Source organism: Salvelinus fontinalis, chromosome 12, assembly GCF_029448725.1.
Source record: "Salvelinus fontinalis isolate EN_2023a chromosome 12, ASM2944872v1, whole genome shotgun sequence".
Taxonomy (NCBI): Eukaryota; Metazoa; Chordata; class Actinopteri; order Salmoniformes; family Salmonidae; genus Salvelinus; species Salvelinus fontinalis.
In genome coordinates, this window is record NC_074676.1 from 26,158,643 (window position 1) to 26,171,734 (window position 13,092).

Below are 13,092 nucleotides of genomic sequence, written 5' to 3' on the forward strand. Positions count from 1 at the left end.
TACCAGAATAAACATATATACATATATATACATATATATATATATATATATATATATATATATATAATATATACATATATTATTTTAACTTATACATATGAACAACAACTTACAGACACACACAAACAATGATTACATCTCATCTGCCCAGACCCACATGATCACACCCCCATCCCTAGTGCCTGCATTATTGTTTGCCACTTGGCCTTAAATTGTACCAATTTGTTTTTCTCTGTGCTATTTCAATATTCCAATACTAAATCGCTTGATTTTTCAGTGTCAATATCGAATAGATTGACTTCCAAGGTTTTAGAATAAATGATCTAACGTTTGTCTTTTTGCAGCAAATGTTTGTTTGCCTCATATATAACATCCTGTTGGCAAGAATTTTGTAATCAGCTATTTTGTCAAATCAAATATTTTAAATGCACAGTAATTTGTCTCTAACTTTGGCAGCATTACGCTCGGATGGTCAGTTAGGGGAATTTTACAGCCCAAGCTGTAATTTCCAAGCCATATTGCGGCCTGTATGTATTTTTGCCTCTCAGATATTTAACAACCAAATAGATGTTCCATAAACCTCATCTCATCTGTCACAGGATCCCAGCATACCCCTGAAAATCTTCAGCCCCGCTCGCTCTAATGCCACAGCAGTTGCCATGGAGATGGCTCTAGGAGGGGATGGGCAGTGGTATAGTATGCAGGGACTTTAGGCTTCTCTTGTGGACACTGCTGACATATTCAATTGGAAACAGAATGTTGAGGTTTATAGTAACACTGTATGAATTATGCCCTTTTTGCTTCATTGAAAGTGTTATGCATATTTGCGGAGACTGTACAATCAGCCAGGCCGCCTATGATACAAGTCAGTATTCAATGTCCATCCATGTCTGAGGACGTCGAGAGATGACGTGGAAACCGGCCACTGGAGCAACCGTGAGTGCTGTTACCTTCAAGTGGGCTTTGGTGTTGTGGATGGAGACGGCGGACAGTCATAAGCAACTGCCTCGGATTTCAAATGTTGCATGTTCAAATCCAGCGAGAGAAATGTATTTTTGATTTAAGCCCATCCCAAACCTTAACCCTTACCTTAACCATTCAGAGTTAGTGCCTAACCTTAAGAATTTTGTGTTAATGCCTTAACTTAACCCTAACCTTAAAAACTCTGAGTTAATGCCTGAACTTTACTTTGATGATTGGAACAACTTCAAACTTTGACGTTTGAAAAACATGGATGAACGTTTAATACGGATGTGAGACTGTGAGAGCTAGTTGGTACAATTATACACTTTGCATTAGTATCTTACTCATCTGTGAATTTGAATGACAATCACAGAAATAATGTCAATAGATTCCAGGTGATATTAATTGATGGAGCAATATGAATGCATATACATCATGAGTCCTGTCAGTCAAGCGTAATGATATGTGAGTTGAGTCAATACTGTGTATGACACACCATCTCCATTGGAAATAGAAGGTAAAAAATCTTGATGTGTGTGGACACAGGAGTGGAGTACTTGGACCCCAGAGACAGAAAGCTATTTGCTATCTCTTTGACAACTCTTTGTCACATCCTTTTCTAACTCACACAAAACATACGTGTGCCATATGGAGCATCATCAAAAGGTTAATGATGTTATTGTTAGAATGTCTCCTCTTTACTCTCTGACTCTTGTATTCTCATACAGAGGAGTGAATATTCTAAAGTGATATACTAAGATATTGTATGCATGCATAGACTAGACCCCACATTGGGTTCTCTCAGAATAGTGGCTGTTACAGTTCATTCCGTAGCATGTCAATCCCTGACTTCCATCTATTGTTCATCTTGTGCAATTGAATGTAAAGCATGTACTTTAATTTACTCTCTTTGTTATGTTGATTTGATTAATATTGTAAGGACATGTTATGCCTCATCTTACAGGTATGGTAGTGGTTTAGGTTTGCACATAGACCACAACAACTGATGACATGAACAGTGGATAAATGCTTTTCAAGGCACTATTACAGCCCACCGGACTGTGTGTGAGTAAGAAACACCTTGAGAAGCAGAGTATGTTTTGTGAACGCATTCACTTCTATAATGTCATATCTCCAGGGTCATGCTGATCCTGTAAAATACCCCAAAAGGCACTGTGTTAAATTGCCTTCTCTTCAGCACCAGTCTGAGAGGTGCAGATAATGACGACAGTAATTCACCTGGCGCCACCTGAGAGCAGTCGGGGAATCATAATGCCTTACTTACCTACTGACTTTATGGCATAGTTATTAAAATGTCCTTTTACCTTTCAATGTTTAACACAAACTTCCATCAAAAAGAGATGAACACTAAAAATAAATGGTTCTATATAGTACCAAATAAGAGTTATTTGACTTGTAACCATAGCGGAACCCTTTTTGGTGCTTTAAATTTAAAAAGAAATGGAAGGTTCTATAAAGAACCATGCGCATAAGGTTCTAAATGAAACCTGTATGGTGCTATAAAGAACCCTTTCCTAGAGTTCTATAAATAATCATAAAAAAGGTTCTATATAGCACCAAAACAGGGTTACGCTATGGTTACAACTCTTTTTGGGGCTATTTAGAATATTTTTGGGGGGTTCTTTATCCTTTACTTAATACCCATCCCGGATCCGGGATCTTCCTCATCAAAAAAGCTGACTAGCATAGCCTAGCCTAACGGGACAGGGATATCATTTAACCTTTCACGAGCCTCTACCCCGGGTCCGGGAGCACCCCCCCCCCCTCCCCCCCCCCCCCCCCACACTGATTAGCATCGCTAGCATAGCGTCACAATTAAATAGTAGCATCTAAATATCATTAAATCACAAGTCCAAGACACCTAATGAAAGATACAGATCCTGTGAATAAAGCCACCATTTCAGATTTTTAAAATGTTTTACAGGGAAGACACAATATGTAAATCTATTAGCTAAACACGTTAGCAAAAAACACAATTTTTCTTTGTCCACCATTTTCTCTCAACACCAGTAGCTATCACCAATTCGGCTAAACTAAGATATTGATAGCCACTAACCAAGAAAAAACCTCATCAGATGACAGTCTGATAACATATTTATGGTATAGGATAGGTTTTGTTAGAAAAATGTGCATATTTCAGGTATAAATCATAGTTTGCCATTGCAGCCACCATCACAAATCTCACCAAAGCGACTAGAATTACTACAGAGAGCAACTTGTATTACCAATTTACTCATCATAAAACATTTCTTAAAAATACACAGCACATAGCAATGGAAAGACACAGATCTTGTGAATTCAGACAACATTTCAGATTTTCTAAGTGTTTTACGTCGAAAACACAATAAATCGTTATATTAGCATACCACATATGCCAACTTTACCCGAGCACTGATTCAAGCCAAAGAGAGCGATATCGTTATCATCGCCAAAATATATACATTTTTTCACTAACCTTCTCAGAATTCTTCAGATGACACTCCTGTAACATCATATTACAACATACATATAGAGTTTGTTCGAAAATGTGCATATTTAGCCACCAAAATCATGGTTAGACAATGACAAAAGTAGCTCAGCTGGTCAGAAAATGTCGTGCACCATATTAGACAGTGATCTAGTCTTATACATAAATACTCATAAACTTGACTAAAAAATACAGGGTGGACAGCGATTGATAGACAATTTAATTCTTAATACAATCGCGGAATTACATTTTTTAAATTATCCTTACTTTTCAATACAGGTTGCGCCAAGCGAAGCTATAGCAAACAAAATGGCGGAATAAGCGTTTAACATTTTTCGACAGAAACACGATTTATCATCATAAATTGTTCTTACTATGAGCTGTTCTCCCATCAGAATCTTGGGCAATGAATCCTTTCTTGGGTCTAATCTTCTTTTGGTCGAAAGATGTCCACTTGTCCGTCGAAATGCCCACTAACGTACGACCGGGACCCCGAAACGTGCCCGGAGCTTCAAAGTGTATTAAAAAGCAATGCCTCAAAATCGCACTAAACGGATATAAATTGCTATAAAACGGTTTAAATGAACTACCTTATGATGTTTCTAACACCTATAACGAGTAAAAACATGACCGACGCTATATTACTGGCTAAACCAAGGCTTGGAAAAAGGCCAGTCAGATATCCTTCTTGCGTTGAGCCCAGAGTCCAAAAGGACGCTACTTCCGGTATTTTGTGATTTATGGAGGCACTGATTGCGCAATCGACTCCATTCAAAGCGTCATCACGCACTGACACCCAGGGAAAGACGTAAGCAGTGTCTGTTTCTCCATAGCGTTTACAGTGACCTTTAAACTGACTCCAGATCAGTGGCCAAAATGTTTGAAATCTGACTCCCTATCATGAAAAGTGCTGTAGATTGAGTTCTGTTTCACTCAGAGACAAAATTCCAACGGCTATAGAAACTAGAGAGTGTTTTCTATCCAATAATAATAATAAAATGCATATTGTACGAGCAAGAATTGAGTACTAGGCAGTTAAATCTGTAAAGCAAATTATGCTAATGCGAAACAGCACCCCCTATAGTTGCAAGAAGATAATATAATTTTCATGAAATCACAAGTCCAATACAGCAAATGAAAGATAAACATCTTGTGAATCCAGCCATCATTTCCGATTTTTAAAATGTTTTACAGCGAAAACACAATATGTATTTCTATTAGCTAACCACAATAGCCAAACACACAACCGCATATTTTCACCATGTTTCCACCACATAGGTAGCTTTCACAAAACCGACAAAATAGAGATAAAATTAGTCACTAACCAAGAAACAACTTCATCAGATGACAGTCTTATAATATGTTATACAATACATTTATGTTTTGTTCGAAAATGTGCATATTTGAGGTATAAATCATAGTTTTACATTGCAGCCACAATCACAAATAGCACCAAAGCAGCCAGAATAATTACAGAGAGCAACGTGAAATATATAAATACTCATCATAAAACATTTATGAAAAATACATGGTGTACAGCAAATGAAAGATAAGCATCTTGTGAATCCAGCCAATATTTCCGATTTTTTAAGTGTTTTACAGGGAAAACACAATATATATTTCTATTAGCTCACTACAGTAGCCAAACACACAACGCAATTTACTCCCCGCAAAAAATAGCTTGCACAAAACCGACAAGATAGAGATAAAATTAATCACTAACCTTGAACAAATTCATCAGATGACAGTCTTATAACATCATGTTATACAATACAATTATGTTTTGTTCGAAAATGTGCATATTTAGAGCTACAAATCCTGATTATACATTATGAATACGTAGCATCGATTCACCAGAATCTCCGGAGATATTTTGGACACTCACCTAATCTGACCAAAGAACTCATCATAAACTTTACATAAAAGTAATTGTTATATGGCAAATGAAAGATGCACTGGTTCTTAATGCAACCGCTGTGTTAGATTTTTAAAAATAACTTTACCATAACATACAGCTTGCGTTATTGCGAGACAGCGCTCACCAAAACGGCGGAGAATAGGACTCAACATTTTACACAGAAATATGAAATAACATCATAAATGTTTTCTTACTTTTGATGTTCTTCCATCAGAATGTTGTACAAGGAGTCCTTGGTCCAGAATAAATCGTTGTTTGGTTTTAGAATGTCCATTTCTTCTGTCGAATTCGCGCCACAATGCTAGCCAAGGTTGCTAACATTCCCATCCTCTCTTGACGCAAAGAACGGAAAACTCCAAAAGTCCCAGTAAACGTTGAATAAACTGATAAAACTCGGTTGAAAAAACCTACTTTATGATGTTATTATCATATGTATCAAATAAAATCAGAGCCGGAGATATTCGCCGTGTATACCGAACGCTTTTCAGAACACAATGTCGAGCTCCGCCGCACACCTGAGAAGACAAAGAAAATTCCGGACCTGTCACTCCAAAAGCTCTCATTCAACCTCAGATCAAGCTAGACACCCCATTCCACCTTCCACTGCCTGTTGACATCTAGTGGAAGGCGTATGAAGTGCATGCATATCGATAAATAAAAGCCAGTTGAATAGGCAGGCCCTGAAACAGAGCCTCGTTTTCAGATGTTTCACATCCTGTATGGAAGTTTGCTGCAAAATGAGTTCTGTTTTACTCACAGATATAATTCAAACAGTTTTAGAAACTTCTGAGTGTTTTCTATCCAATAGTAATAATAATATGCATATTGTATGATCTAGAAAAGAGTACGAGGCCGTTTCATTTGGGCATGATTTTTTCCAAAGTGAAAACAGCGCCCCCGTATTGACAAGAATTATAGAACCTTTATGGAGAATGGTTCTATAAAGAACATTTCTCAGCCTCAAAGTCTCACACCCTGGCCTTAGTTATCTTTGTTTTCATTATTATTTTAGTTAGGTCAGGGTGTGACATGGGGAAGTTTGTGTGTTTTTGTATTGTCTAGGGTCTTGTATGTTTTAGGGGGTTTAGTAGAGTAGATGGTTTAGTGTTCAGTGTAGGTATCTAGGAAAGTCTATGGTTGCCTGAATTGGGTCTCAATTAGAGACAGCTCGTTATTCTTGTCTCTGATTGGTAGCCATATTTAAGGCAACCATAGGCTTTAGCTGTTTTGTGGGGAATTGTCTATGTCAGAGTGTTTAGTGTCAGCACTTATGTTTGTATAGCTTCACGGTCGTCTGTTTTGTTGGTTTGTTTCGTTTTTCCTTCTTATAATAAAAAGAAGATGTATTTTTCATGCGCTGCGCCTTGGTCCTCTCTCTCTCCCATTGACGATCGTGACACAAAGGTTCTTTGTAGATCCTTTTGAAGAGCCATATTGTATTTTTTTCTGGTTATCCATATTATATTGTTAATATTCCATAAGTGTTATTATTGTTTTAATTGACAAGTTGCATCAGATGTGTTAGCTCTGGAACAGCTGGGGGTTGCTGAGGAGAGAATAGAGAACCACTGACTTAGTCTACCATTCTTAACTGACACAAGGCCATACATGAGTATTTCACAAGACACCTTCACTGGTCATAGTCATATATGAGAGGTAATAGCATAACACAACAGATTAGATGAACTGGAATGACACTCTCACTCACGGTTGCACAAAAAGAGCCATGAGCAAACCAAACAAGCAAATATTCTAATGAGCCACCATCCCTACATTTTAATTATCACAAAAAGAGCAAAGAACTCTTTTGTTAACCGCAAAGAACCATTGAAGGGCTCAAAAATGTATTTAAGTCATTATGGTTCCTCATAGAACAATCACCCTTCCCAAATAACCCTTGAACCCTATTTTCTTAGTGTGTAGCAATGATTTACATTATGTTAAATTCATCATTTGAATGAAGCACATAATCTGTGTGGTAACTGTGATACAATAAAGAGCACCTTACTTTGGCCCATATTGTCATAGATCATTAAAGTATAATTCAATTTCAGGGCTCTTTCCCCATTCACACTCTAGCTGAAATATAGAGCCCATGGGGCACATTCACCACAGCCCTCATAGCAATAACATAAGAGCAGTGATTGTCATTCACAGAATCAATGTGCAACCTATCTTGCTTTTTGGATTAATAACCATGCTGCCAAACAACTCTACACAAGTTAATAACAACCGTGTTTAGGAATTCTGGTTCTATTTATTATGCTTTTTTAAATAACAAATAATGTTATTCATTAGGATGTAGGTGGATGTATTCATTAGTCGATGAATTAATTCTAAGCTTACAATTGTATGTAAAATCATTGTGTTTTCAGAGTACTTTGAGTATTTATTTAGTCATTGTTCCTCCCTTTCCTGCTTTCCCTGATGGGACCCGGACAGAAGGGCTGGGCTGTTCTTTGGCGGTCCGCCCTTTACCAAATCCTATAAATAACAGCTATTCCAAAGAGCAGCACCATTTTCCATTCATACATTCCTGGCAGTACCAGTCAAGTCCACCCACTCACTTCTGCACCTCTAACCTGACTCATGTACTGAGAAGACTGTTGGGAAAGTGGTGCAGGAGTCTTGAACACAACACACACACAGGCAAATAGGCAGGCATACCACACCCATATGCAAACAGACACAGACTTTCTATAAGCTTTTACATACTCTCACTCATTCATGAATTCATTTATTATCTTATCTATTACATATATACATCTAACCACTAAAACAAGCAGCAAACAAGCTGAAAGTCTAACCCAAAATCAGTGAATCATAGATTGATTATTGACACACCAAATGATCTATTGGTGTCTTCTTATTGATTAACTGTAGTTGAGTAATGTTGATCCTGACAAGTGAAATTACTGTCAGAAGCTAGTCATCGAACGGCACTTGTGAGGACTCTACATTAATGAAAAACTACATGCAGAATAGTTCTGTTGAATATTGATATAAGTCCCACTTGATAAATTTCCCCAAACGTTGACCCAGAGTAAGTGATTTAAATACACAAGTAATTGGCAATGTGCCAATAATTGGGCAGAGTTCATGAAATGTTTATTAAAGAAGGTAAATCTTCCACCTGTGTTTTGTTTTAAACGATATAGCATTGCCTGAGTTCTCCTCTCTCTCCAGGCCCTCTACACCATAACATCATTTGAATTAATGGGCATCCAACAGAATATGATCTTCTGGTGTGCAGGCAATTATTAATCGCTGGCAGAAACAAATGACCTTCCTCTATTCACCTCAGTGATGTTGTCACCTCAGTGATATTGTTACTCATGTAGAAAAAAGGGTAGAGGGAAGGAGGACGTCCATGTGTTTTAAATTACAGCATGGATTTCATTATTTGCAACATTTGCTTCAATGTGTTTCACTGAAAGAAGTGTACACAGATTAAAATAAATTACTTCGCACTGTGAAATCACACATAGGCAGGCATAACAGTGGAACAGCATTTCAGTTGGACTGTGACACACTGTTTTAATTTACAAAATCTCACCTATAGAATTGTAAATTAAATTGCATACATTCCATTCGTATCTCTATCATCTCCTTGAGTGCTGTCAAAGGGTCAAAGCATGATTATTTAGGAACAGGCACACAGGAAAGCAATAGATATAAACTGTTGTAGAATGATAATCAGCATTTGTATACTTCTCTCACCATGAAATGCTACTGTTGAAGGCCCTGCTTATCACATTCCTTACCAAAACAACATGAAAAAATTATGTGGAAAAAACGTCATAAGAGCGATATTGGCTTTTTTGCTTCACAATCAATTTGAGATACTTTCAGATGATTTAGACATGATGGAAAAAAATGCTAATATCGGTCCCATGACTTGAATGGGATCTGTACTATAAATGCTAAAACGTTAGCATGTGGAAACAAAGGCAGGGAAATTAAACCAAAGCATTCATTGCTGTCATACGTTGTCCATAGACTGCTTTCAGGGTAAGGAAACTAATGTATAATTTTGCAATTTGGGTGAACTATCCCTTTAACAAGCACTAGTTATACTGACCAGGTTTATGGAACCACCAACACTAAACTACTATATATTTTCCCTTTGTAGATTATCCCCTGTCACATGGCTCTCTGTTGGACACACGGATGTCCACTGCTTGGGGGCTCGGGTACACATAATGACAGTGTAAAAACGTAGAGGTTAGAGGTTGCTGGAGTGTCAGATAAGAGGGTATTTTTTTGCTCATAGAAGGCCGACCAGCTGTGATATCATGTCGAGGCAAAAGGTCATGGTCCTCAGTCCTGTCTACTTCTTCTTGCTTAAAGACCATTGACTAAGCTAAAACTAATATAATCATCTCAGACCTCAGTTATGTGGGCAAACAGAATAATAGGATGGATGATGTAATGTGTGCATGTGTATCATACAGGAAGGATTTGTTACAGTAATGGTTGGCATCATGTGGGCCATTTATTTAATCATGTTGTTCACATTTTCTGTTCAACATTGAGTAATCCATAGCAAGACACAGTGTGTTGCTAATATCTTGAAATGGCCACTTTGCTTTGAGCTCAATATGTGAAATCATTATTATTTTAAATAGGCCTATAAATTAGAATGAACAAATTCCCTATATCAACGTGTATGTTTTATAGAGAGAGAGTCTATTCGAACGCAAGTTAGTTTAGAATATGGTGCATGCTACACATCGCCACTATAGGCCACGGCTCTTAGTGGTTGGAAGAGGCGCGGATTCAGAACATACTAGTAGGCTACACAAGTGGTGGAGGGAGTGAGTGTATGCTCGCATACTGTACAGCAGGCTACAAGGACCATGCCAAGTATAGCTGGAGCAGCGACGCCGTGGCAAGGTTCTCATCGATTATTTTTAGAATCTATGCATTGTTACGCTTAACATTCGTAAACGAGCGTCAAGATTCGGAAAACATGTTATTTGAGAGAAAACCCGGCGTCTCTTATTCTCGTATGCATATGAGAAAATCGTCGGTGAGTTCATGTGTCTTATTCGACGAAGTGGCAATTTTTAAAGCTTGTGGAGTGGAAGCCCTTTGGAGTCTGGCTGTATATTTACAGTCATAGTTTGTAAGATGTAAAGCATAGGTTGAAAGAGAAAATAGACAGAAACCGTGCGTCAGACACCCACTGAATGTAGCCTACAGGGAAACATAGTCGGTGTCTTCTATGTTTATCTCCGGGCTGGTCGGTTACCCTCTGGCTTTCGTTTCTCGCTGTGATACAAAATAGCTTCCCAAAAGGATGCAGGTGAAAAAAGAAATGGGTTCGGACAGGAGCCCTGGAGAGGGCATCCGTAAAAAGTCATCATGCTTCTCAAACATCAAGATATTCTTGATATCGGAATGTGCCCTGATGTTGGCACAGGGCACTGTTGGAGCCTACCTGGTGAGTGAAACATTTTAAACTGTGTCATTGTCTGTCATGTCTCTCATGAGAACATCTTGCCAGACGCATGTTTTATATACATTTGAGTATTTGGGCCATTTTATCTTAGCTATAACTCTATATCCGTGCCGGTACTGTGCGTGTAAGCAAAGTGTAAGTCATGAAACGTGTAACAGCTATGACATAATGAGATAATGTGTAGCTAACCGGTTTAAGAAGGTTTGACATCCACCGGTGTTTTTTTATACGCAGTAGCCAGTGGCCATACACATCTGGGAGATGGAACACATTTTCGTCTGGTTGCAGAGTTTAACATTGTCCATTTGCCAATAGCAAACATAGCATATTTCCCCTCTGTCAACAAAACAGTTGTTGATGATTTAATCTCCCAATGCCGCACCTAAAAAATCCAATTGTCCAAAACAACACTCAGATTCCATAGAGGACAAGAATGAACAGGTGACTTGTTAGTAGTCTATGCGGCAAAGGGCTCCTATAGCTGTAATATACAGTAGTGTAATGTACTGCAATAACACCATTTATTGATGTAGATGAGTGAAATGTTAGGTCCCTACCTGTATTATCAGTGTCAGGCTTGAAAGCAATCCTATCTTGATTAAGAAGAGCAGGCAAGCCTATTCAACTCTTATCTCTAGTTCAAACTTGATACTTTTGATATTCTGTAGGCCTACTTGGTTAAAGCTTTTACATCGTTTTAGTCCTGTAGGTCATCCATGCAGAATTATTCAATGGGTTTATGGTGATCAACATTTTTTACCACAGTTCTCATATCAAATGAAACAACAAATGATGGATGAGTAGGTTATTTTAGGTCACATGCTGGGCTAGTGCCACTTCCCAGGCGAATCAAAGATGTAAACTGAAATGCTTTAGCCTTATTTGGAGTGGAACATGTTATATATTCTGTCGCACTGAACCGAAAGCCTCCTCCTGACCATGGGAACAGTGATGCCTACGTGGATGAAGCATGTTGGTATACAGTCAGAATTTCCCCTGTAAGGAGAGGACTTGGATTTTTAAGCCAAAAGTACAATTAACAAGAATCCATCACATCCTGCTTTTGATAATGAGTTTAATGACCCCAAATTATTGAGTAGAATGTTTTCCCACGTACTTGGTACTTTTTTTTTCTTTTTTCGATCTCTTTATTCTATTTTTATAACATGTTGTTATAACATGTTTCTTAAATCTATTTGGTTTGACTAACTTTATAACACTACGTGCATGTGAAGTAAAGTTCTTGTGAAATTAGGCCCTATAACCAGTAGTCTCCACCCTTTCTCTCTCACTTGGATTGAACATTGCAGTCATTTTTCTGTGATGTGTCTCTGCTATGTACACACTTGCCAGTCAGAGTGGAAGAAATGGTTCTATCAGGACTCCTCTGTGATAATTGGTTCAGTCATGTCTCATTTCATTAAAATGTAGTTGAAATGGAATATGGCACATCTGCAGTAGTGCCTCCACGGGACTGATGGCTTTGTGTCCTTGTTTATACATAGGCACTTATAGCTTAGTTTAGCTCAAATGTTGACACCTACAGTAGAACTGCCATTTAAAGCCCTGTTTCACTTTGACTATGTAAATGTTTTCAACTACACTTTTCAGGAGGTTATTCTAAAGAAGGTTAACAAACATTGAAATTAAAAGGGTGTACTTTAAATTGGTAAGCAAAGATGAGTTGGTGGAAGGCTAGTCACTCAGCAGGTATGTCTGCTTGTAAAGTATACTCTGGGGCTCAGGCAGGGATTTGCCAATGATGGATCTGAGAGGGAAGCGCATGACTTGCCTAAGCAAACAGGACTTCTGCATGCTCTATGGTCGTCAGCACAGGTAGCCTCTTTCACATGGCACCTGCTCCATTTGCATGGGCTGGAAACCAGGCACCAGCTCCAGCTACAGGGAAAAGCTGATGACCCTGTCATGACCTCATTAGATGTTCTCCTGTCAGAGGTACTCTTCTGTCCATGATAGGATGAGGCGACTTAAAGTGTTTTTATGCTGCCAGGCAGCCAGCCTGGAAGTCAGGGGTCGTGGCCTATGCTCTTGCTCTACGTTAGCAGCTTACAGTGGACGGGCTCTTTTCCAGGCAACATAGTCTCTGGGTAAACAGTCAGTGCACATACCTGCATGGACAATTACTCTCAACGCTATGGGGTTGTGATATGACTGTCAGCTTCCCTAGTTCATTTTGAGAAGTATCTGGAAATGGTGTGTAGGCCTACCTTTAGTTCTCAGTTCTCGGAAATTCAACTG

At 38.4% G+C, this 13,092-nt stretch overlaps 1 protein-coding gene across 1 annotated transcript in view; it reads left to right on the forward strand.

Moving 5' to 3' along the window:
* Nucleotides 1–10,143: 10,143 nt before the first annotated feature.
* slco3a1a (solute carrier organic anion transporter family member 3A1a) overlaps nucleotides 10,144–13,092 on the forward strand; it is a 66,960-nt gene continuing 64,011 nt past the window's right edge. The window contains exon 1 of the mRNA XM_055940203.1: nucleotides 10,144–10,815. Coding sequence (XP_055796178.1) covers nucleotides 10,672–10,815 — 144 coding nt within the window. The 5' untranslated portion in view covers nucleotides 10,144–10,671. The remainder of the gene's footprint in view (nucleotides 10,816–13,092) is intronic.